Genomic DNA, 27,385 nt, shown 5'->3' on the forward strand with positions numbered 1-27,385 from the left:
ACTGCAAAAGGCTGCAGCAACAGACAGACCAACCCATGGGCATTGCTGTTTATCGAAATAACTCTCATTTAAAGATTAAAGGTTTTACTTATGATGGAAGAATTAGGACTAGCCTTTCCTGCCATTTCATTCTGTCTGCACTTTTGTAGATTTGGGGTAGCTCTTTGACTGACTAACACATTTCATCCCTATATCAAAACTGACTACCATTTGGCAGCACAGGAGGACAGTAAGTACAAGACAGTGTTCTGGGATAAGTTTGCTTTACAGAAGAAAGGCTCAGCTAACCCGTATGGACACCTGTACCACTGCCCAGACATGTGGCAGGACCCAGTGCCCAACACAAAAGGACACTGAACTGCCTTGCATCATCTGGATGCACAACAACAGCAACACTGTCAGGGGCCAATGGGCTTTGCATATTTATCCTACAGGTTTCTGTTAAGGTTGAAAGCATTCATATTAAAGCACCTCCCTTTGGCAAGAATGAGTAATCACTGAAATGTCTCCCCACTCTACCCCTCAAATGTCAGACAACAGCCATCTCCCATGTGCTTCTGATCCAAATTCTTCCCTCTGGGAGGTTTCCCAGGACCCTCACGGTTTTGATTAACAGTATGTGTTTCTGCTAGAGTGGATGATAGATGAAATTGGATTTTGTAGCAGAAAAATTAGTTCCTGGTTATAACACGATTAATGGTTGCCCCTTTCCTTTCCATGTGCCCACTGACAGGGCTCTCCGCTGGGTCCTGAGCATGTGCTGAGACAATCTGTTCCTTTGGCTTTCTCTTACACAAGGGTTTTTTTTGTTTCATTTATTTCCCCTGCTTCTTTTTCCTCCTCCCTATGGAGGAACTTGGAAAGAAAGAAGGGTGGGGAGAAACAAGAATGGTCTTTGAACACTCATAAAGAAACACCTGCACACTTGCTCCTCATCAAAATGTGCACCTCTCCACGAAGGGGAAGGGGGACAGCTTATTTCACTCTTCTCTGGGCAAGGTGCTAAGTTGTAACAGGCGAAACAGCCAAAGCAAATAAAGCTTCATACCAGTTTCAATCAAATACTTTATCCTTTCAGCCAGGTGAGGAGCCTTACAAATGTTTGGGTGTGAGTCGCTGTAAAACCTTCTGTAAAGCACAGTCCCTTGGATTTAGCCAAGCTATGTGATTAATAAGCATCAGGGGTTTAGAGAAACAAAGGCTGGCGGAAAGGAGGGAGGGGGAGCCTATTTTAGGATAGGGGCCAAGACAGACAAGATGTTTAGGAGGGGGAAGCATCGACACCCTTTGGAACAGAGAAAGTGTCGAATGCCAGCTGCAGAGCGCCTCAAAGAATGAGTGTCTCTGAGGCTTTTGTCTCCTTATATGGTAAAATGATAGAGAGGGGTTTTGCCGGGCAGGGAAAGGCAGCAGCCTCCTTCCACACAACGCCGGCTGCGGAGCGCTGGGATCGGAAGAGCATCGCTCTTGGCAGGCAGTGCAGAGCCCCGGCGAGCTGTACGGCTCTCCTCCTCGAGCAGGCCGGTGCGCTGCTCACACATCTGTTCATGGACGTGACCCCCTGTCCCCGGGCCAGGAGGTGACATTAGCTGCCCGCTACTGCTCTGTAAGTAAATAACCCTTTTCTTTCCTCTCCTTCCCTCCCTTCCTGCTCCCCACGGAATTTATCTGTGAAGGTGTTGCTTTAAACAAAGGGTGCAGAGAGGAGGAGAGGGTTGTTTAATGAATGCCCCAGTGGGTTGTCGGGTAAGGATGTGTGGAGAGAGATTGCCGGTCCCCTTTCTTCCTGAGCACACCCTGAGAACAGGGTGTGAAGAGGAGAAAAAGGCAAATTTCTTAACAGCACAATTACTGCTGCATGTCCATCCATAAAGTGACACATTAGCAAGCTGATGAGGCACTGGGTCATTTCATGTGCAACTATTTTTAATGACTGTATTGTGCTGCATGTGTAATCCACCGGGGAGGTGATGAAAAGTAGGAGCCAGGGTCTTAGATCCCTTACACCTACCTCTGTGCACACTCCTGCTGCCGAGCTCAACAAAGGAGCATTTTGCACTGTAGTGAGAGCAGATGCACATGAAACAAAGGTAGCTTTTCCTCTTTGCAGGCAAACACTGTGGACAGATTGTGTACGGAAAAAATGGGTAGGCATCAGCATTTTATTTCTTCTTTTTAAGTGGAAAGAATAAATTAGACTGCAATTCCCAATTAATAGCTCTGAATTCCTTCTTTTCAGGCTTCTCTCTGCATGCATGTATGTGCAGCCACATTAATCCAGGTCCTTAATGTATGCTGTTTAACGTCGATTTTTCTGTGTACATAATAAAGGAAATTCTAACTTTCTTTGTCTGCAGTAATGGCTGTTCTAAACTTTCTACTTCCCTAAATGCGTACAGCATCTATTTCGTTCACCTGCGTGTGTCATCTTTCCTGTGTACAGAGACACATACATAGTCACAAGAAAGCAAAGCTTATAAAATCTATATACAATCAGCAGTCAGTCTGTTATTGTTATGCCCCTGACTCCTATTTAGAGATATGTTAACTAAGATTGCTGATTGACATTGAGATTGCCATGGTCAGTAGCTCTAAGGTTTATTGTTGGCTATACATATTTGTTTGCTGTCTTACATAGGAATTGTCCTAGAAGGGACCACCAGAAGGGTGTGTGTTATTAGACACTCACACGCATTTGAGTGTGAAGGAATGCTATAACTGAGAACTATAATTCAGTTTCTGCTATATCAGTTCATAAACGTATAGGACTCCCTGGTTTTTGGCTAGAAACTTCTGTGCCTTTTATCAGCCAGATGGTAAACTGAAAATGATTGCTTCAGGCATCTGGATCTGGAAGGCAGGAAAAAAAAAAGTCTATTTTTTCAAATTTTATAAAAATTTCAGTCTGGTTTTTGCTCCTATACATATAACTGGGAAAAGATGCATTCTGAAGTCTGCTCCCTCAATAGAATCATCGAACCACAGAATCATAGAATAGTTAGGGTTGGAAAGGACCTTAAGATCATCTAGTTCCAAGCCCCCTGCCATGGGCACAGTATAATAGAGCACATGTATATTCTTGACCACATTAGGAGATAATATTTTAAAAAGGGATATGAGATACTATAATTATTGAAAACTCAGTTCCTAACACTACCATAAGGTCTCTTCTGTATCCAAAATCTGAGCAGAGCACCAATAAAACTATCTTTTACCCTAGCCATAACATAGGTGGTTAGCTTTGGCTAACCTGGTTGAGGTGAATTGCACAGCTGGAAGGACACAAACCACTATTGCTGAGAATTCATATTTGTGATACTTACCTGGGGTTCCCACCTGACATCTCTGTCTGAGTAGTAGAGGCTGGGGGAAGGACCAATTCTCACGCTGTTTTGAGAAAGCTTAGAAGATCCTAAGACTCTAGTGATGGGGTATAATATACCAATTTTTGGTTCTCACCATTCTGCTAAATGTGCTCCCATGGGAATCAGCAGCACCACACCTGCAAGCACTAAGTAGTCACTTCAGGTGGTTAGGATTTATAGTAAAATATTACTAATCTTTGTGAGATCACTGTTGTCACATAGCAGTGGCTATACTGTCAGGTACTGTTTGTATATGCAAAGCTCCAGCCATGAAGAGCATGTAATGGTGACTGCCAACTGAAGTACCCTGTTTCCTACCAATGATTATACATTAATTAATATGAGTATATGTCTCTTAAGGAAGTCTAGGGAAGCCCTTTCCCTGAAGTCACATCTTTCTTGTCCTTTGAGGCATCAGTACTCCCAGCTGCCACACTTTGCATTAGAGAAAAATCAGATAACTCCTTCAGTCACACAGAGCACAGTCCTCCAGGATCCCATCTTGCTTTAAACACCAGGAGCCAAAGAAACAAACAAAGTTGGTGACAAGATACAACTCCTGCAATTGTGAGGGCTGGTGATAGTCTTTTCTGCATTGCACTGCAGATTCAAGGTTTTGTTCCAAAAGAAAGGGATGTGGAGGGCCAAAAAGACCTATATTCACATAAATGACTCCTGGCTCAGTTCTCCAGGGCACTGAGCCCTGAGCCTGCAGGCTGTAGCTGCTGTCGTCCTCACCACCTTGCCTTGCCTCACAGAGGTCATTCAAGATTATGGGAGGATGACATACATGTTAACAATATCAGCCAGAAGAAATGGCTGCTTCTCCATGAAAGTCAGGCTGAAAACTGAAGTAATGCCTGTTGTGGATGGCCAGCATGCTGCCACTCTTGTGGGGTCCCCACAGAATAGTTACATGCAGGTCATGTTTCTCTGATGAATAAATGGGTCCTGAGCATCTTCAGAGAAGCTCTGGGTGGTGCAGCATTGTAGGCAGTCACCTTCCCCCACTTGGGAATTTCTGTTTCAGAGATTGGGGTTCTCATAATTTGCATTTTTAGACTGATTAATTCTAATTGTGTAATTTTAATTTTTCATTTACATATGCACAGTTATTTGTGATGCAGATTCACCCCAACTGAGGGTGTGGAATGACAGGGTAATGACAGGTTTCATGGAAATAAATCTTGGTTACATTGACAGCTGCTGAAGCATTAACATTCCAACAATACTAATTAGCTATATATATATAGAAAGAGTGTTTGATTAAAAAACACTGGAGGCTTTTTTTTGAAGACTGAACATCAAAATGCTCATGCCAGGTTAAAAGTTACAGTCCTAATTAGGTTTCTTTTCACACAACCTTCTGTATTATATAGAATAATGTTAACTAGGTTACTAAATGGCTACCTTACATACAATAATATATTGTAAGAGGAATGTAGGCATACATAACACTGACATAAGAATATTCACCTCTCCCTTTCACAGAAAATTTTCATCTTTAAAGTTGCAAGTATATCAACTGCAGCAGAGCAAGGCCTAAGGTTGCACTTTTGGTGGTGGGAGGTAGTTTTAGACCCTTGGCAGGAACAAAGGCTCGATACCCACCACTCTTTACTTCATCTTGTATAATAAAAGTAGCAAGTTGCATAAAACCACAAAATACCTGTAAGCCTTTAGCTAGCTCTATTTTGTCATTGCTCTAAAGCATTCTCGAGATTTAGTCCAAAAGTATCCTCAGAGATCAGGATCCCACCAATGATGAATTTGCTCCTCTGCCCATACTATGTTATTCATCTCTCCATGGTGGACCCAGCATCTTCCTTCTTTGGTTAGAGAGGATCTCACCCACAAGAGGCTTGTCTATGTTCATGTCCCCAGGCTCTCTGTGTGTTTCTGCACTTGCTCCTGCATCTCTCACGTACCACAGGTATTTGACTCAATGTTAACAGCTGATCTCTTTTCTCTTTGTGTCCACCCTCCAGCCCCAAACTCCAGCAAACAAATTGGATCAAATTAGTTTCACCCATCTGTACTCATTCCATTTTGCTAAGACGTGCACACTGAACAGGTATCTCTAAGTTTTACCCAGACTCCTATGCTGTGCTTTGGAAAGCAAATGGCACAGAAGCTGAGCAAAGAAGTATGGATACCTCACGGCCCTGAAGAGTTCACTGCTACAATAGTTTTCTAAGGTAGCTGAAAGACATACATTAACTGATCCCCCAAGTCACCACACATCAATTATCTTAGACAGAAGCGGGCTTTGTGGTCTTTCCTCTGTAAACGGAACCAGACAGAAAGACCCAGAGCTGTTAGGCTATAGGCCAGGACAAATAACAAAGGATTCTTCCTCAGTAAGGTCCTCCCAGTTTTGCTTCTATCATTTCTAGAAAGAAAGAAACAGAATATTTGTGACACTGCTCTGGTTTTGTGCCCGGGATAGTAATACGCAAGCTTTCAAAAATATAGGAAAAGACAGAAATGTCACTGCATGGCAACACATGGCCTCTGAGATTAACAGAGAAATTACACCCTAATTAGCAGAGAAATTCCCTGTCAATAAGAGAAAGCAATCCCTTTCCTGGAAAAAACAAATCTCCAATGGGGTTTAGTGTCTACAGTCATTTAGCTTATGCATGATTTCTGTAGGGTAGGGCCAGAGATAATGTTTTATTAATCTTATAATATTTTTCTCCTCTATCATTTTCTGTTACCTACTTAGATGCTTTTATTGGTACCTTCTATTCTGAAACACTATCAAGTATTTTAACTTCCTCTTTGAGTAAGCCCTTTCTTATTTTTCAAGGGAAAGAAGGAAGACAGCACTTTCAAAGGCTTTAAAATAGAAAATAAGAGCAAGCCTTTCCACTTGAACTGTGCTTTTTCTTGCTGTGGTAAAGAGTCATGCTCCATATTATTTCAATAGGATCCTTTGTAATTGAAATGAATGCAGGAATGTTGTTAAGACCATACATCCTCCATTCATTTCAGTATCAACCTCAGATAATCATAATGTAAACTGTGTGTGGTACACTTTCAAAGTGTCAGTGCTCAGTTCTTCTGTGGCATCTGTAGTTACTACCACTGGTGCTTGCTCCACCACTACTCTAAACTGAAACAGATCTCTATTGACTTCCAAACACAGCAAACCACACAGAAACCACAACCAGAGTGCTCCTTCTTCACTACTATCACTGGGACTACTTTGGGCGGACACATGAGGAACCTCACCACACAAGAAATATTTTCTGTTTGTCTTTCTATGTTAATAGTATGTTAAGGGAAACAAATAGCAGACTGTCCACTTGCCAATTTATGATAGGCTGGCTGTGCAAGCCAGACAGGAACCAGGTACACTTTGGTTATCTGCACATGTTGATGCAGTCCATCTGCTCAGAAAGTAGACCTTTTTAAGGACCTGCACAAAGATGCTGGTAGGAGCAAGTGATAGTAATAGGCTTCAGTGTCCCAGTAACCTTGCAAATGTATTCTCTTTTTCTTCTCTTTACTCAAGAAATGCAGCAGTACCACAGTAGCCACTGGCAGGGATATAGGGTCTATGGAAGGGAAGAATGGCTGGCTGGGGTTCCTGCAGCATGACCTGTGCATCGCTTGACACTCAGCACCTGATTAGCTTTCTGTAGCTTAAGGAAGTGAATGTCCTCCTCTGGCCCAGGGAGGGAGACTTGTCTGTTGTGTGTCAGCTCACTTTACTCCCCATGGCCAGGAGCCTGCTGCTGAAGGGTCAGGGATCCAAGGAAGTCAAAGAGGCAACACCTGCCCTACAGTCAGCAAGACCTCCAAGGATTAAGGTTCCCTCTCCCTCTGCTCTGTCATAACAGTATCTGTGGGTGCTCAACCCATGAAGAAGAGCATAAGCTACACCTAGCCAGCCAAAGAAAGAGGGATACCACCCCTTAATGTCTAAATCTAGATTTAAACACACAAGTCTGCTTGGGTGTCTATGGTGTGCACCTACACCAGATAATTTCCACACACTGAAGTTTGGGTGGATTCTGACTGTGTAGCTCTTTTTCACCTCTTTTTTGCCAGTGCTAGTGGAAAATGGTGATTCCTTCTTTTTCTACAGTAAATGAAAATTAAACAAAATTAGCTTTCCTCTCCATCCTCTTGCATGGAATTATAGCCTGGTTTGGAAAAATATTAACTGTTCTAAGAGTGGCTTGCAGTTGCTGCAATGAGATGATAGATAATGAATGTGTCAGTAGCTGCAAGAGTTACCGGAAAACAATCACCTCTTGCCAGAAAGACCAGCATAGTTTGAACTTCTAGTTCAGAGTTGCAAATAAATCTTTGCATTTTAGCCTTTGGAACATTGACATAAATTGTTTCCAAATGCTCTAGACCTGCATGGCTTATGTCACTGGAGTTGCCAGAGACAAGTCTTCCTTTCTCATGGAAAGGAAAGTAAACAGAGAGAAAATTCCCAATGTTCACAGTTCTTCTGGGAAAAGAGTCAGATGCAATAAATGTGTGTACATCTTGGAAGAAGAAGGGTGTCTCCAAAGACCTTCTATTTCCTGCACACATGGCTAACAGAACATCCTGCTCCAGGGGCACAGGTAGATCCACATCCCTATTTACCTAACCGAGGTCAATAACAAGTCCTCCTTTTGCATCTACCAGGGCTTAATTCCATGCCTCCAGATACTGTTACAACAAGAGATTAGATATAAATCAAACAAATCTGACATTATTTAGACAGTTTCTCTTGGTTTCTTTCTCCCTCGGCTTCTTTCCCTCTCTTGTGTGTGTGTGTCTGTACCTCTCAGTGTTCAACATCCCCTAAGAGGAGTTCAAGGGTGGACAGAACATCTTTTATTAGGCTTGCAGATATAGTTGAAAAAGCAGGCAAGGTCTGGTCCAGCTACTCCCCTTTTCCAGTCATCAATAGTTTCATGAGATGGCAGAACACTGGAGGATTTCTTAATGACATTACAATCCCTAATTTTTATGAGGTGATATGTTAACTGTAACAATTACTGCTAGTAAAGTGAAACTGAGCAAACGGGGAGAAGAGGAAAGAAGCATAATTTTTAAGTCAGCCTACTAACTTCTTGATAGTTTTCCTGCCAATTCTTACATCCTGGGAGACACAATGTGGGTAGTGTTAACAATTGGCATAAGCTATAACTTCTCTCCTAGGCTCTTTTCCTTTTGAAGATGCATTTATTATATCTAATGTTGTAGGAGGGAGACTGCATGGCAGAAAAATCTGTTTCTCCTTCATGAAGTCTGAAAAAAAAACACAAGTATAGAATGACTACTTTTGTTATGATTAAATCTAAAGACCTTGTACTGCAATGAGGTGTTATAAAGACAAGCCTCTGGCCCAGAAAGTTTTACAGTCAACAGGTATCAAATACATGAGGAAGAAATAGATCAATGTCAAGGAAGCTGAATTGCAATTTGTGTCCGTCCACAACTCTGCATGTCTTCTGTGTTTTTTTTCTTAAAGCCCAAAGCAGTGCATAAAGACTGAACTAAGCTAAGCATGACTTTTTTATATGACAGGAACCAACAGACATGTACAAATTGATGGACAAAAACATTGCTTAGGATGATTTCACATTTCTTGTTTGTAAGACAAAAGTGAACCAATTTGTTTGCCATTCCTGATGACTTTTCGGTAGATAGGCCCCATAATTACTTTACATTGAGTTCTTTCCAGAGGAAAAAAAAAATTCAAATGCCTCAAATTACCACATAGTAGATCACGAAATACAATCCAAGATCCAGATCTAAACAGCCTGGAATTTGAGATGCATCACCCTGAATTACAGCTTTCTGAATGAAACCACACGAACCTGAAATCCTAACTTGAAGAGTTATTGGATCTGAGACTGGTGCCAGATCCAGTAAAGGATTCATGCAATTAAAACCAAAATGCAGATCTCGGAAACTTTCTCTTCTTGTCTTTTGATTTCCCAGATCTCTGGATTTTTGCTTCCAACCCCATCCAGTGATGCCCCTTCACTGTCCTCATACAGCAGAGTTCACCTCTAAATCTGTTTGGGACACAGAAATCAGGCCCTCATATCCCTGCTTTGGATGAGGGGGATGATCCCCTGTGACAATCTTAGAGCACATTTAACAAAATGAGATCACTTTCATGATAGGGAGGCAAGTCCCCAGGCATTTTCTAGAATAAAGGCAGAGACTGTTAAATAATTATTGCATAAAATTTTTAATAATTAAATAAATTATTCAATAGATCTATTAAATAATGCTTTCTGCTCCTCTGAAAAGCACTCCGAAAATCATACAGCACTCACAAAGAAACCTCCTGTGACCAAGAGACAGGAACAGCCATCTCCAAGGGCATAGTCCCTCTTCCAGTCACATAGCACTTCTATATTTCAGGTTTAGGAGCTTTGGATGAAGGACAGAAATGGTATAAACCTGTAAAGGAATCACAGTGTATGATTTTGCTTTTGCACACTGTGACTGCAAGGAAATTTTTCACCCTTTGATATCACACATCTACTTTTAATTCAGGGATAGAAAGAACTAATCCTGAAAAAGGTGGAAAATGCAAGTTCATAAATGGTTCCTGCTCCACTTTAACTTAGTAATAATGTACATTAATTGTGTAACCAAACCCTATCATTTGGAAAAATTATCTAATAAAGTCTGATAAAAAGTACTGATTTGTCTTAAATACAGGCTATTTGGACAAAGCTATCACTCCTCTCAGACCCAGTTTATATTGGTCTAATTCCATTAATTTTGCTTAAATTACTCCTTGAAGGAAATTAGGTCCTTTCTAGCTCTTTCTTAGGAAAGTGCAAATGTGCTATGTAGGTCGGGCACATAAACTGACTCAAATCAGAGGGGAAAATAAATTCACCATCACCTTTTTAAATGTTGTGGCAAAGATGACATCTCTGCTTCAAGAGGAGACTAACTTACTGGAAGCAGTTATTAAGGAAAGATCACTCTGTACTGGCTCTGTTTTCCTCCCTTATATTTTCATTGCTAGCTGCTGCTGTGGAGACAGGCTACAATGGAACTTTGGGTAGGCATTGCACTTTTCTCTCCAGCATAAGTCTTCTTACTTTCTGTCTTTTTGTTATCACCCTCTATGATCCTCCCTACTCTTTAAGGACCAAAAGCACCTAACAGCCTCCTAGTTCCCCTTTGGGATAAGACAGATAATTAGTTCCCAGAGCATTTCTAGGGTCAAAGGAGCTGGACTGCTGCTCCTGGAGTGTCAGTGGCACAGATAACCAGCTGTCAGGATTTTTCTTCCAAGCACAATTTGGAGCTTAGTAGTTTCTTTCTCTTTCTTCATTAGTAGTTACATGGAGTTCAAAAGACTTCCCAGCAGCTGAGCCATCGCTTATCTACTTCTACCTGCTAAAAGCACTCACCCCTTAGTCTGTGCTAGTCGCTATACAAATCAACAGTTGAGCTTTCTAGCTTTCTAGCCATTAAAACAAACTTTGCCAGTTCAGACCACCCTAAAACCTTAATCAAACCCCAGAAATGAGGAATAAAAGATAATAATAAAAACTGAAATCCTGGAGGAGAACTCAGGATTTCAGAATTCCCTAAGGGTGATTTCTACTGGAGAAGGAGAGGACAAACTCCAGAACTGAGCAACCTGTGCCAAAAACACTAAGCAAGTAACAGCTTTCTGATTAAAACCAAGAGCTGAAGTTGGCAAAAGGACTGCAGCTGCTGTAAATGTCACTTGCACATGAAAGATAGACTCTTAAGCCATTAGTACCCAAAATATTTTAGGCTTTATAGATCAAATGGGGCTTAAGGAGGAGATGAGTCCTGGCAGGCGGTGAAGATCATGCAGTCCAGGTGGAATGTACTTTCCGCCTGGGACATTTCCCTGCCTAAGTGGACAGCTCCAGCTGTAACCTAACAGATTTCAGGTGCAACACATGCTACAAGCCTCAGGTTAAGAAAGAAGCTGATGGCTCCAATGAAACCCAAAATAACTTGTCCCTGGCAATAATGAGCATTCATGCAAGTAATCAAAAGCATTTGTGTCATCCTTGCTTGTGTGCACATCCAGAAAATGCTGGAGATATAACAAGTCCTGAGGAGCAAACAGCAGTTGTCCCTAATTCAGACAAGCTGATAAACCATTTGCAGGTTCTTCTGCTTGTCAACAGTCATTGTTTGACATTTGTCAGAACAAGGGCAGCTAGCTTGCATTTGTGTCCCAGTATGCCACATCTGTTGGATAACTCATTCAACTGCATCAGGGAGGAATCAGATGTACAATCACTGCCCCCACGTTTCCTGCTGTTAACAGTGCCCATAGTTCCATGCATGAGCAGAGCTGGAGGGTTGGTGTTTCACTGCAGGAATATGATTGCCAGGCATTGGCTCATTGAGAATGTAAAGAAGGAAGGGGCAGGAGCACCTAACAGTGGTGCCCAACAATCTGTGCATGACTAAAGTCTACCATCAGTGCAAACCTTTTTCTCGCCTTATGGAGGAGATGTTGCTCCTTCTGAAGACTAGCTGTCTCATCCTCTTAATGTACTTGGCTCCCTCCATCCCCTACAGAAGTAACTTATTGGTTTGGACCTATTGGTCAAATCTCATTCACAAATCCTTTGTGAATTCTTCAAACACAGGCTTTACTCCTCTCTCACCTCTAATACTAGCTCTGGTCAAAGATGAGTTCACTGAATGGCTAAAGTAGATTAGACTACTGTCATTAGCTAGCCCTGCAAAATTTATGGTCCAGTTTCTTCCTATTGTATTCATTTATATGACTGAAAGACTACTTAAAATTGAGGTAAAATGTGATAAAATAGAATTGATACCCCTTTATTGGGGGATTGGGTCAAAGGTTTCTCAGTCTGACCTGTGCATACTTCTGTCTTCGTGACAGGTTAGCTGGACTCCAGATACCAACATGACTGAACGCTTTGACTGCCACTACTGCAAAGAGTCATTGTTTGGTAAGAAGTACATCCTGAAGGAGGACAGCCCCTACTGTGTGAAATGCTACGAAAACCTTTATTCCAACACCTGTGACGAATGCAAAAAACCTATTGGTGCTGACTGCAAGGTATGCCAGACTTGTGTCTTGTTACAGAAACCCTGACAGAGTACCCTGGATACGTAGCTCTGAGTCATGGTGCTGGAAAAATCTAGCTTAACAGCTACCTTGGGGTTTCTTGTGGTGGGAAAGCGTGCTTTCTGAACCCTTGTATCTGCTTTTCACCACTTCACATGGCAAACCCTTCTTTAGCAGACATGTTAAGGAAAAAAGCACCTCTTTCTTCCTGTAATGTATAGGATGATCTGATGTTAGAAGTATCTCTAACTCATTAGCTGAGTCCAACTGTCCTTGGGGCCAGCTGGGATTTGGAAAGGTGGCAGAAACTGTTTTTGCCAAACTTTGGGTCAGAGCGAGCTCACTGCTGGCTTTGCAGTGACCACAGTTCAGTTGCCATCAACAGACAAGACACATTCATGAACATTTGCCAACTCATGGACCACAAAAATATGGCTAATGTTGACCCAAGCAGTAAGTCAGTACACAGAAAAATTATTCTTGTAAATGCAGTGGAGTATAACTAAAGATTGAAAAGGACAGAGAAAATGCCTCATTTGCCTGAGCTATGCACGGCTGCACCCCATGGAAACACCAACCTGGCATAAATAAGATGACAACACCTGCACTCTTTAAAATTAACCAAAACTATCAGAATTCATGACAGTTTTACCCTGACTGAATGAAGCAGGTGGTATTTGAGCCATCCAGTGGAGTGTCTGTCGGGCTGCTGCAGACAGACTTCATCCAGTATACATCCTCCTTGCACAAAACTGACCTGCTCAAAATTGGCTGAGAGTTTCACTGACAGAGTGAGTTTGCATTAGAACAGCAATTTGCAGTGCATGGCCATGGGATTCTTGAGTGGTATGAGGAGGTCTGACATTTGATTTCCTACATTGCTGATCCATATCTCTAGAAGCATCAATCAGTCCCTATTACTCAAACTACCACTCTCTATAGAAGTACATGCTTACTCAGACTGGGAAAAATAAATGTCTCATAGTTCCAAACTAATTTGTCCCACCCTACTGGCAAATCAGTAGGAAAGCCCCTTTCAGAAGCCTTAAAAAAGTTCACCATCATGACAGGACACTGGCAATAAATTGTAAGAGAGTATAAAACTGCCAGCTTTCCTACAGCTCATAAATATTCAGATTAGAGGAGAGATACAACTGGCCTGACCCAAAAAGCAAAATATTTCTGCCCCATTCCAGAAAGTGCTTTTGCTTTAAAGTCTCTTTCTAATCCCCTGAGAAGATATTTCCATGTGTCGATATGCAAGAATTTAAAAACTTGGACCAGCTTCAACAAATCTTGGACAAAGTGTCCAGGAATTAATCAGGCTGAACTTTTCAACCCAGATTTATGGATTTAGGGAGTGAAGGTGTTATCGGATATACTGCTCCTCTGTATTTTTAAGCAATACATACTATAACAGCAGATAGGGAAAAAAACCTCTAACTGTCTGCAATATAACAATAGCTTATATAGGTAAAGAATCAGATCAATATGTAGAAAACACACTGTAAAGGATTCTAAGAAATCTTTAGCACCCAGGATAAAGATTTCTTTAGAGAGCTATAAAGTGCACCAGAAACAAATGCATTCTTTTTGTTTCTGTGATTGCTGACATTTGTAGCTGTTCATGCTTTATGTTGCAGCTTTCGAACCTGTTGACCAATTTTAACCACATCTTGACAGATGAATAAAAGGTGCAAATTTAAATTCCTGAAAGCTTTCTGAAAAAAAAAAAAAAGTGTGTTTTGGTAGAAAAAGAGGTCAAAGTTCCCACTGAGAGGAAAACTAGAGTAGTTTTTTCAATGGAAGTAATAGATTCCAGCAAATATGTTTAAGAGAGCCGTTACAAGTACCTCTATATGATACTATATGACAGAGCATAATTCACCCATGAACAGAAAGGCACAAAAAACAACCATGTTTCTGCTCGTCATTAAACTGTATCTATACATAGGTATATAAATACAAGGGAAACATTCACAGACATTAAGGGAATAAAACCTGTATGTTTACTGCAAGTACAAGATAGACTCCGTATTTATTTGTATGTTCTGACATAGCCTTTATATGGCTGTGAAATCTTGAACAAAAACCTAATGGAGTGACAACATTGTCAGAAAGGGTCACATTCAGGTTTATGCATCTGGCAGGGGCACTCACCCTCACATCCACATGACAACCTGAAAAGTAGTACCTCAGATCCTCAGTCCCTTCTTGGCCACCACTGTTTCTCTATACTAAGATGTGAACTGAGAACCCAGCTACAGTTGAGATGCTCTTACTTTCCCTCCTACAAGCCTTCCCAATTAAAACTACCCTACAGCTGAAAGGGTTCAAAACCAGTGTTGACAAGAGGACAGCCGCTTCTTACACTACTGTAGTGTATCAGCGCTGGTGCGCAGCATCAGTTCACCTAAGCTGAGCTTAAGCTTGCTCAGTCACTGCTAATACTCCAACTTTGACAGCACTGGGCTCTGAGAGGATCAAACTGATGCCAGGTTTTCACCTTGTGTTTTAGCTATAGCACAGAGACAACTATTTGAGGAGAAGCTTTCTTTGAATTCAAATCAGGGGAGAATTTGCTTCACTATCTTTCTATGGTAATTTATGGGTAACTGAATGTAACTGAGTAATAACTACTTTGTTCCTTATTTTAAATCCTTTTCTTTTTCCCACCACAAAAACCTCCCAAACTTCAATATGTGTCTGAATGACAGACACCTTTGGACTAAAGGCATTTCATTAACTGTAAACAAGTCTAGCTCATGTTTATGAAACTTTCACAGGCAGATTAAAAGCTTCATATACTGAGTGGTAGGAGGCACTGGCAGGCAGTATGAAGACATGATATCATTTCTCTCGCAGCTATTACACATTAGCCATATGCAAACAGGTTCTGGTAGAAATTTACTCTTTCTGAAAGGAATTGGCCTTTCAATGCCTATGTCCCTGGTGAATGCTGACAACACTTATAGCTTCATACTTCTCTCTGGAAATCCATCCATTGTGTTCTCATTTGCTGAACTGCTGAAGTGTGACTTTTTGTTGATTTTGCCTTTTTTAATCGTTTCCTTGCAGGCCTTATGGTACAGAAACCATCACAAATACAAGCAATAGCTACAGTAATCCAGTGTTTAACGCAGTCCATAAATTGGCCTTGGCAGGCAGGAGGGGGTGAAAACCTCTGCAATATGTGAGAATGAAATTAAGAGTGAATTGTGAGATAAAGCTACTGTTTCAGCATGCAGGAGGCCAAAATTGGATCAAAAGGGTTGGTATTACACATAAACTAAACAAAAAATAAGGCCTTTAATAATGTGGATCAGGAAAGGGAGAAAATATTTGGTTTTCTAATTCTTAATGTTTAAACCCTGTCTTGAGTTACAACACTCTTGCAGTATATTACTGAATATCAGACTACTTATTATGAAGTGAAATATTAAAAGAGGGAGATACATTTATCTGTTCTTATACGCCTAAGGGGATGGGTCCAGCACAATGGCTACAAAAGATCTCCACTTGGCCCATTCTGTGATGTCTGTTTCAGAAACATCCATCATTAAGTTGTTTGTCACAGGGAATGCTGAGCTGAAATTCTCAGCTGAGGCTAAGCCTCAGATCAGGCTGAGAAAAGCACCCATTCAAATTCGAGTAGCTTCAGGGACTGCTAATTTGTTTATTCTCTATCTTCAAATGAAACCAGATAAGTGAAACATTATCTTCCATGTTCAGGAGAAATGCGACTGTTCTTCCTGCAAATTCTGCTGCAGGATTTATCCTACCTCTGCAGAGACAGGCACTGCCCTCCTCCCCTTCTCTTTTCACTAGTAGCACATCTGGAACTGATCTGGTGCTCTATGGACTTCGACTGCAAAACACTCGTAGAGGAAAGAGCACATCCATGAACATCTGTGTGCTCCATATAGGCACCATATATGCTCCTATATAGGCAGACACCTATATGGAGCACCAGGGACTCATTTCCCTGGAGCTGCATAAAGCAGCTGAGAAGTCATGTGTATCAATATTTTACAGATAAACTGAAGTAGATCAAACTATATTTTCAGTCACCTTGTAACACTGACCTGAGAACAATCATTAGACAAAATCAGACTTCCTTGTTTCATATGTGACGATTCAGAGAGAGAAAGCAATATCATAGTCATAGAATACCAGGTTGGAAGAGACCTCAAGGACCCTAATGGTCCAACCTTTCTAAGCAAAGCATGACCTAGACTACATGTCCCAGTACACTGCCCAGTGAATCTTAAAAGTGTCAGAGGCTGGGGAATCCAACACTTCCCTGGGGAGATTATACCAATGAGTGATCATTCTCATTGTGGAAAACTTTATTCTAGCGTCCAGTTGCAATCTCTCCAGGAGTAACTTGCAGCCATCGTCCCTCAACTTTTCCATGTGACTCCTAAAAAGGGTCTCCAATCTTTTGTAGCCACCTTTTAAATACTGGAACATGTTATAACGTCTCCCCTAAGCCTTCTTTTCTCAAGGCTGAACAGACCCACTTCTCTCAGCCTTTCCTCCTAGCATGCTTCCCAGTCCTTTGGTCATCTTTTTGGCCTTTCTCTGGACTCTCTCCAGCCTGTCCACATCTCTTTGTGTACAGCAGGGACCAACACTGAATGTTTGTATTCCAGGTGTGGCCTGGCAAATGCCAAGTGGGATAATGACTTCTTTATCTCTGCTGGTGATGTCCTTGCTGATGTCACCCAGCACCCTGTTGGCTTCCTTTGCCAAAGGAGCACACTGTTCACTCATACTGAGCTTGTTGTCCACCAGGACCCCCAGATCTCTTTCCACAGAGCTGCTTCCCAGCCACTTTATCACAGTGACATATCTGCTATTTTCACCTACCCAGCTACTGCCTGTACAGCAGGATAACTAACTCAGGATCAAGCTTTTCATCATTGACACCTAATCCTTGTCTTCATTACTCCCCTTCTAAAAGGCACTCGCCTTCCCCAGGGTATAATTTTATTGATAAAACAAGGAAGAACTGAAGCAGATATCAGCACATGAATTTTGCATATAAAAACAGCTTATAAAATATTACAGAAAGAGGAGAAAGGCAGCAGGTAAGGGGGGAGGTGGGAGGGAATAAACTGAATACACTGTTACAAGAGAAAAAAAAAAACAGATCTGTTGTCATTCTACTTTCTAGTTGGCAAATTTCACAGTTTGGAAAACTGCTGGCTCCAGGTTTTATTTTTCAGTTGAAAATATTATTCCCCTCTGAGATCAAATTGAGGGTATCCAACTTCATTTAAAAAAAAAAAAAAAGTAAATATATTCCAATGAAGATTTTTTAATTTTTCTCTTACAAAAGATTAAAATCTGGCAGCAGAAATTTGTGTTGTTTCAAAATGAGTTAGGTGAAAAGGATAGACAAGCTGAGCAAACAACTGCCTGAAAGCTTTAAAGAAGAAGCTTTAGATACTTTGAGTGCAAGCTCAGAGATGAGACACGTTGGGTACCGATTGTTACAGTGATTTAAGAGATGAGGTGAGTAGCACAGATGTCCAAACAAAAAAGCCTAATTGCATGGTCAAGTTGTGACTGAAGTTACTCTAGTTTAACAAGTTACCACATACCAGCTGAGCTAGGCAAAACTATTTCAGTGTTGCTTCCTGTTAGCTATTCATGAGAACAAGGCTCCTGCGGGCTGTTATTTTAGGTTAGCCTAATACACAGTATCTTCTGTTTGCTTTGGGCCAAGATTGAACATTTGGAGTTACCTGTGACTGTACTCCCTTAGAGCAGCTTAGGCCTAGTTATACTTGAACACTACGAGATGCTTCCATTTTCATAATTAAAAAATCTGATGATCCACAACTCATTCTTTTCCTTCAGTTAACCCAATTCAGCTCTTGAAATTAATACATAGTGATCTTGAGCTACAACCTGAGAAGCTATTTCTGCTATGCTTTTATACTGCCCATTCACAACAATACTAGCCCCTTGCACTCCCAACTCAAACCAAAGCCTGTATATTTTGGGGTAGACACCTTTTCTTGTAATGTTCTAAGCTCCTTTTTCTTTGAAGTCCAAAGACAGTGTTTGAGTGTTGCATTTAATTTAAATTTAAATTATTTTAACTTAAATTCATTAGATTTTAAAAGGCACAATTCATCCCTTCAGGTCACAATTTTTAGAAGGACTGGGGTTTTTTTAAATAATAAAAGTGCTACTGCAGAGAGTTTTATAAGTACTCAGATGCCCATGCTAATCCTTTGGCAAGAGTGTTCTGCATCATTGTCTGCAGGTACAATGTAGTCTATCATCTTTCAGTTTGATTCATACTTGAAACATATAGGTAAACCAAAACACGAGAGACAACAATTAGTCGTAGTGGAAAAAAAAAAGTAGCAGAGATCAAACGAATTCCATCATTTGTGGAATGCGTTGAACTGAGTAAATACCAGAAAGCAATTGGGAAAAGGATTTATGTCCAGTAGTGAAGAGCTAGAAGGAAATGACATAGACATCAGCAACAGCTAAGACAATCAGTGGAAGTCTATTATACCTATAAGGTTAACAACTTTAAATCTGACACAAAAGTGGAGCTTTATTTTCAAAGTAAATACCTAACTGAAACTAATTGTTCCTCTGCCAAACACAAATAATGAAGGTTGCCTTGAACTGAAAAAGGGTTAATAGTTGTCATGAGCTGTTCTTGGTTATCAGAGCAAAGTAAGCTCACCTTCATGAGAACATTTTGTTTTCTTGAGCTGTGTGAATTAGCCTCAGTTCCTGGCTGTGGTTTGGATTTGGATGTGTTTGTATTCCCTGATCTTCCAGTTGTGCAAACTATTCATTCCACTTACTTCATGGTTTTGGATTTCTACAGGATCTGTCTTATAAGGACCGCCACTGGCATGAAACCTGCTTCCACTGCTTCCAGTGCAAGAATTCATTGGTGGACAAACCTTTTGCTGCAAAAGAGGAACATCTACTTTGCACTGATTGCTACTCCAATGAATACTCTTCCAAATGTAATGAGTGCAAGAAGACTATTATGCCAGGTTAGGATGCTCACTTTTTGGATTAAGAAAAGATTAGACTAAATATCAAGCCCAAACTCAGCAACATTTATAACAAATGTTTATCCTTGACTCTGTCTCCTAAGTCACGGTGAACTTTGTAAAAGACAGTTGATACATTTCCTTGATCAGAACACAGAATTTTCATAATAGAACAAGATAGAATTGTTCTTCACATGAAGCAGATTACTCTCAATAATTAATATTTATTTAATTTAGTATTTTTATTAATAGGATTTATGATTGTCTATAGCAGTATTCATTACAAGGCTTTTGATAGTTGGACAATTAAAACTGATCTCCCTGTCCAATCCCAACTTTGTGTTCTGTCCCGATTGGCTTCCACTGCTTGAAGACCAAAAGCAGCTTGCAAATTTAATAGCTTGCTTAAGTCACAATTTAGCTTTCTATGTAATTACTCTAAGTTTAGCTTCTCCCATAAAAAATGAAAAATTGGTCAAAGTGCCTCTAATGTCTTTCTTGAGCACAAAGACATGAAGAAACAGGAAAGAGCTATTTTCTTTTTCAACATGAAACATGAGGTTATGGTGATAGATTGCTAAAACCTCATCTGCTCATGTCAATACAATGGCATTCTGTGATGATTTGAGGGCTTAAAGTGGAAGGAATATTGGTCCAGAAATAAAATATTAAAAGGCAATTTGAAAAATCCACTTAACATGTTCCGTAACAATTACTAGTTACTTTTTCCAGTAAATTTTTGTCTTGGCTGATTCTGACATTGGTCATCTTAGACAAAAGCTAAAACCCACAACATTGTGCATCTAAGGGCTTGATGATCAAATAGGACATATAAATGAAACAACAATGATATTTAAAAGCAGATGGCCCTTATCCATTCATGATTGAGTTTAGCATCTCCTTCTATTATTCCATGGGCACCTGGTTTTACTGATGCAGCACTAACACCTGACATGTTTGGAAGTAGCCAGTGCTAGTTTTAAAGCTGGAACTACGTATTTGCATATATTTTAAGATTGTTCATCAAATTCATCCCCATGATCAGTGAGCTTATCTACCAAATGAATTTCTTTTGCCTATTATGCAAGCTATAGGCTGATATGTAGTAATGGACTGATATACAAAGAGAACCCCTTCTTCTCTTGTAATCTGAAACAAAAGAAATCAATTTTTATGAAGCTTTGCAATCACCAACTGGTCTTTACCTGCTTACTCAAGGTAGCCGTGATGTCACCACATTCAGAGACCCATTTACCCAACTTGTATTTTCTGCTTACACAGCACACCATGTTAGTACAGAAGCTGCATCAGAGCACTGTGTCCACCAACTGAAGCATAATTCATTTTGAAAGAACCAGCAAGTGGTTGGATACCCTTTATGGAGACGGTTAATGCTACACTTGCCCTTTGCTTTGCTTCACTAAATGTACAATTTAGATTTAATAAAGCATTATCATGACATGCCCATTAAATACTAAAGTAATTACAAGCCTGATCTTTCTGTCCTTCTTCAAACTAAACTCCCACTGACTTCAGCAGCTAACAAACAGGGCTCCCCCGCCTTGAGTTTCAGTGGCAACACAATCCCAAAGAGAGAACAGCTAAAAATGTGAAAATGCTAGGTTATTTTAAAAAAGCAACACTACATCTCCTTTTTCAAGAACATTATTCCTTCAAGGACTGATTTATTTCACCTTTGTATGATATGGAAAGCTAGGAGCACAGAGAGGGCATAATTCTTAAAAAGGTGTGCATTAATAAAATGACACAGAAATATTCATGCATGTAAGCATCATGCAGAAAGATAATTAACAGTTCCCTTATGCAAGTCAGTTATTTACAAAAACTGAATTAAAAAATCCTGCAGTATGCTTCTGGGCAGAATTTAATAGGACAAAAGTAAATTAAAAGAAGAAAAATATGCAACTAGTAAACAAAGAGGAATTAATGCCTCAGAAGAGGAAAATGGTAAAACTTTACCCTGAAGTAATGGGGATGTGGAGAATTGGCATCAAAGGAGTTAGTCTGGTTCTTCATCATTAGCCAACATGATCAACTTGTCAGTCTCCCAAGCACCTGATATCATGTTTGCTGCTACAGGCTTCAATAGTAATGCAGAACTATAGCAGCATCATTTGTTTGCTTTCCCTTCTGGCCTGTATCAAATATTCAGACTTAAATGGTACATAAGAAATTACATGGTATGCAAAGAAATCTGTCCATATTATAGGGCATCTCCAATGCCCTGGAAGGGGTGAGTCCACCTGTCATACAGTGGGCTGAATCTGCAAAGCATAGTATCTGTACGCTGAAACTTCATTCTAGACAAGTTCATTCAGCTTCTGGCTACCATACCACTTTTCTGCTTTTCACAGAATCACAGAATGGTTTGAGTCAAAAGGGACCTTAAAGCTCATCCAGTTCCACCCCCCTGCCACAGGGAGGGACACCTTCCATTAGATCAAGTTGCTCAAAGCCCCATAGAACCTGGCCTTGAACACTACCAGGGATGGGGCAGCCACAGCTTCTCTGGGCAACCTGTGCCAATGCCTCACCTGAAAGTTTCAAGAGACAGAAAAGCACTTATGATAGGTGTTGCAAGCTGGAAACCATTGCAAATTTATAGTCTCAATGAGGGCAGGAACAAGGCCCTACAGCATATACGAAATAATCCTTTGTCTCAGTGACTATGCTTTAGTGGGAAGGGGAGGGAGGAAGGTTGCAAGGAATTAATCAGGTATCTTGCAGATTCTGAAAAAACAAAGAGAGACTTGAAATGAACAAAGTCACACTCTATGGAGGTATGGCCTTACCTTCACTCAGCACTAACAGCAACTTTTATTGCTGTCTTGCTAACTCCTCAGAACCTTCCTGTGCATTAGAATTTATTACCAACTCAAATAATACCACAAAAAGGTGTCCTAAGCCTTCATTATTAGCAGTAAATGTTTCTCTTCTTCACAAGAGAAGAACCACTCACTCTTCAAAAACCAAAATGGTACCAAATACCATGCAAAGCTGGTAGGAACATGAAATAGGCCCCTGTGTCACAGCTGCACTGCTTCTTAACTGGCAACCAGCTGCCAGGCAAACAGGAGGTGCAAACTGCATCTGTCTCAACCAGAAGTGGTTCAGTTGATGCTCTGGTCTCATTACAGGCACTCGGAAGATGGAGTACAAGGGCAACAGCTGGCACGAGACCTGCTTTATCTGCTACCGCTGCCAACAGCCTATTGGGACAAAGAGTTTCATCCCTAAGGACAATCAAAACTTTTGTGTACCCTGCTATGAAAAGCAGTTTGCCATGCAGTGCGTCCAATGCAAGAAGGTAGGGCTCTTATTTTACTTACCTAAAACCTAAGTGACTGAAGTCCATCCAATTTTACCTCCAAGCAGGTAGAATGCCTTTCTTCCATGTGTTAAAAGACTCAGAATCAACTGATTTTAAGAGATAATTTCAGTTCCCATTCTGCACCAAGTACAGCATTTAATACAGTGAGAATTCTCTCACTCAAAGACCCTTTATGTTGAAAGCATAAGAACACATTTAAAAAGAAAATAATTCTGCAGAAGAATAACTTCATTCAAGTATAACCCATCATACACCTAAACATTTCAACTGGAAGGAAAATAAGCTAGCACTTATAATGTGTTAATATTCTAATGAAGTTCAAGACAGAGATAAGCGTTACACAGAGCAAAAGCTGCTCCTGAAATGAACACTATAAGCTAAATATGCTCAGGAATATGACTTTCTAGGCTAAGGACCTTTTATTTGTGAGTTTCCTAAGTTCTATACACATGCACTGATAGGAATTTTAGAATCTTTTCCTAAAAGTATCATTAATTATGGAACTAACAAATCCCAGTTTCATATGGATATATGCCTAGGCAATAAAAATTATGGCTATACCCACAGTAAATTCCCTCTCCCACTGCCAGTGTTTCCTTTGTCTCGCTCTGTGTGCTTTCAGCACACCACCTGTGCCCAGCCTACCCAGACTTTCTTCCATGTGTGTTACCTGCTCATTTGCCCTCGCAGTCGAGCAAAGCTGAAGTTTGGTCGCATACCAGCTGGCCAGAAATAACTGCATCTTTGCTGCTGCACAGGCAAAACCAAGCAAGGAAAGGCAATTTTTCTTTCAGCCTTTGACCTACAGTATACCTAATTACCTCCTATCAATCCATTAATTTTCTGAATTGGAGTTTCATATCTTAAAACCTGTCTAGCATCCCATTTTAACCACATTTGAGAACAGGCTCAGAAATACTTGTGAAAGAGGTGAAACACAGGTGAATACAGATACTAGGTAGAGTGATCACACACAAACCTGATTCCTAGGGACTCTCCCTTTACAGAAGAAAGGAAGAAAACTTAAACTGCCCAATTTTACAGCTTGCTGAGGAATACTGAAACAGTCAAAAAAAGTTCCATTTGTCTAACATCAGGAGGGCTGGTTTCACAAATAACTTGTTCTAAGAGAAAAACTGCAGAAAAGCACAGGGTTCAGATAAAATTTGAAATGAAAGTCTTTGCCAAGAAAAGCAATGGGGAAGTTGAAACATATGAGGTAGTTCCTTCACCATGAAGAATATGACAGATAAAAGAACAGGGGTGAGATTAATCCCCTAGCACATGCGTATGGAAAGCAACAGATTAGCTTTAAACACAAAGAAATAGCTGAGAGTGAGATTATGCAATATATGGAGAAGAAAGTACTTTGAGTGTGGGACTTCTTTATATAAATTAGGAAATTATCATAAAACACTTGGGTGATTTTCTCAAGATCAGCTCCAGCCAAAATGATGACTTTGCTGCTGCTAAGTCTTCTTTCCCTTCTCCCACCCACAAAAATCCCATCACCTTTCCTCTCTCCCAAATCAAAGATCAAACTTGCCACCCTCAAGAAAACACTTCTTGTCTTACTTTCCATGAAACAGGCTATCACCACAGGAGGTGTCACTTACCGAGAGCAGCCATGGCACAAAGAGTGCTTCGTTTGTACTGGGTGCAAGAAGCAGTTGTCTGGACAACGCTTTACCTCCAGGGATGAGTTTGCATATTGCCTGAGCTGCTTCTGCAACCTCTACGCCAAAAAGTGTGCTGGATGCACAAACCCAATCAGTGGTAGGTCTCTTGTGGCCAGCGCCTTTAAACTTTGCTTGTTTGTTTGTTTTCTCCCAGTGAACTGCTTCTAATGTTAAAAACAGTTCAGTAGTTCATTATGAGTAACTTGGGAAACTCAAGACACTGTACAATCCACATGCAATATAACATGTGAAATTAAATACTTAAGATGCCTTTCAAATGCCTAACAAAAAGAAATGGAAGAGGTCCTTAAACTGAAGTTTCCCACTTACCACCCAATTTTCATGGAACATGGTGGACCCACGGCAGCACAGCTGTGCACGTAGTGGGATACACATGTTCTGCACATCATTCCACTTACGTTCATGAAAGGGATCACTGATCTCAGCAACAACAGTCCCTTTGCCAGCAGAAAGTGTCCAGCTGGCTTATATCTCATGCTGTATTTCTAGAAGATTTCTACCCTGACTTTTCAGGACAGCAACTGAGACATCACAAGACTTTTAGATACTGCTTTCCAGTATAAAAGCACTTAAAGGAGCAACTGCTTAGAGCTTTACTGCAAAGCACCTGGCATAAAAATATAACCTCATGTAAGAAGTAGTCAGCATTTAACAGTATGATGCATACAGGCTAAGACTGCAAACCTTTCTTATATGTGGACCATCTCACCATATTACTCTGCTCTTGTGCCTGTCCCTCACTAACATATGTTTGATCACATAGCTCCTAAAAAATCAGTGTGTAACACTACAGGTGTTGTTTCCTGTTTGTGTGAAAAGAGGCATACTGCAGTCCTTTCTATCACATGCTGTTTCTTTCAAAAAGTTGCTACTAAAGGTAAAACAAAAGCAAACCCCCTCTCATCAGGTAAGAGATATGCCCAACTAAGTCTTCTGATTGACTTCCAGCTAGTTCTTCTAAAGCATCATATAAAACATCGTATTAAAATTGTTTGCCCTTTCTGAAATTAAGCAAGAGATAATTACTACTAAGAGACATTTGTCCTTCTTTTTCCCCTGTACAATTTCAATACCCTTCATGATAACCTCCATAGCCTCACACTCGTCAGTGCTCTTTGCAGTTTGCTAACCTGCTTCTTTTCTTGAGGCACTCTTCTCTCACAGCTGTGGCTCAAGTCATGACACAACCTGTGAAGACTTTTTTTAATGATCTAAATACATTTTTAGGAAACACAATTAACTGAAGACATCATAAAACACTTATGAAAAAAGCTATCAGACTTCTGTTCAGGGCAGTCGCTTTCCTTTTCTGCTGTATACCATAGTGCCATAACTTGAAAGTCATACTTGGTACAGAATAAGGGTAACAAAACAGGCACGACAACAAACAGATTTGTCACAATGGCATTTTTTCACTGCTGTATGTCTCCCCCTTGATACAGGAGTGCTATCTGAAACAGCACCACTTGATTACTGATGTACTATTCTTTTCTTGTAACAGAATGCTTTTGGTTTTCAAACAGGACTTGGAGGAACCAAGTACATCTCCTTTGAAGAACGGCAGTGGCATAATGACTGCTTTAACTGTAAGAAGTGCTCTCTCTCATTAGTAGGCCGAGGCTTCCTCACAGAAAGGGATGACATCCTTTGCCCTGAGTGTGGGAAGGATATTTAAAGATCAAAACAAGAGGTGGGGAGAGGGGAGGAAAGCCATGCTTGCAATATATAGTCTGAAATACACAGATGTTCAGAACTAGCTTTGCCACTCTGACTTTCGCTGTACTATTAATATTACTTAACTTTTTTCTCCAATCTCTCCGAATCTGGAGGGAAAACAACTTCAAAATCCCTAGTAGCAGTGGTGGTATTCAAGATTGCTACAGCTAACCAAAACTAATGCAAAACCCAAGACATAACATCATTTGGGGGTTACTGACTTAACATACTCTTTTTGGTTTTGCTTTTTGTTTTTCCACTCCATATTCTGGTTACAAGCAAGTGGTGTAGTTCACGGATTACAATGGCCACATACAGTACATTCATAGATGGATATTCAGGGTGAAACTCTCAGCCCACTGAAATCAATGGCAAACCCCATTCAATTTCAATAAGGCTGTGATCTCGCCTCAGTGTTCTCGAGCTATGTGACTAGTGTGCGCTGTCAAGTGTGTAAAAAGACTGTGAATGTAGAGTGTTCAATGTACAAGGATTTGTGCCATGCAATGAAGAGATATAATGATAAAACAGTTGAAGTGGGAGTGCTTCGTAACAGGTACATATTTTATTGCATGACTAGCTGATCATTGTGTGAAGTACAAGTTCTGATTGACAGTGTCAGTATTACAGTTAGTCAACATTACACTGCACATTGTTTTTTTCAAAATAAAATCATTTAAAACAAAATAGTGATTGTGGTTTAATTGCATTTACATATTAGATATTTACAAATAAAATGTTTTCACAGTCTGAAGGAACACAATGCAAGAGCCACACAAACACAACCCTTTTTGCACTTTGTCATTAGGAACCTGTGGGGTTTAGGCAATCACCAGATGGACCCTGCTGATACAACAGTCTTCTACTAATTGGAATTAGTGGGAAAATTATCAGCAAAACTGCACAACTGTGTGAAAATACTGAATGGAATTCTGCTGATAAAAATGTGCTCGTAGGCTCAAAGCTAAAAACCAAAATACTGTTTTTCTCAGCAAGCAAGGAGGTCAAGACAGCTCAGAAGGCATTTATCTTTGCAAAAGTCAGAAGTTTAACTTCTATGCTAGGGCATGCTTTAATTTCGTTATGTGTTGCAATATGTAAATACCCTTTCCTCTTGCATCATTTCTGCTACA

The 27,385-nt window shown here is 40.4% G+C and overlaps 1 protein-coding gene across 1 annotated transcript; it reads left to right on the plus strand.

The window, feature by feature from the left end:
- The first annotated feature begins 1,320 nt into the window (after positions 1 to 1,320).
- Positions 1,321 to 26,936, plus strand: FHL2 (four and a half LIM domains 2). The gene is made up of 6 exons (XM_005151359.3): positions 1,321 to 1,606; positions 12,256 to 12,435; positions 19,310 to 19,484; positions 22,643 to 22,812; positions 24,426 to 24,612; positions 26,060 to 26,936. Exons 2-6 carry the CDS (start codon positions 12,280 to 12,282, stop codon positions 26,209 to 26,211), a joined length of 840 nt encoding a protein of 279 aa, XP_005151416.1. The 5' UTR covers positions 1,321 to 1,606; positions 12,256 to 12,279; the 3' UTR covers positions 26,212 to 26,936.
- The last annotated feature ends 449 nt before the right edge of the window (positions 26,937 to 27,385 follow it).

This window comes from Melopsittacus undulatus, chromosome 2 (assembly GCF_012275295.1).
Source record: "Melopsittacus undulatus isolate bMelUnd1 chromosome 2, bMelUnd1.mat.Z, whole genome shotgun sequence".
NCBI lineage: Eukaryota > Metazoa > Chordata > Aves > Psittaciformes > Psittaculidae > Melopsittacus > Melopsittacus undulatus.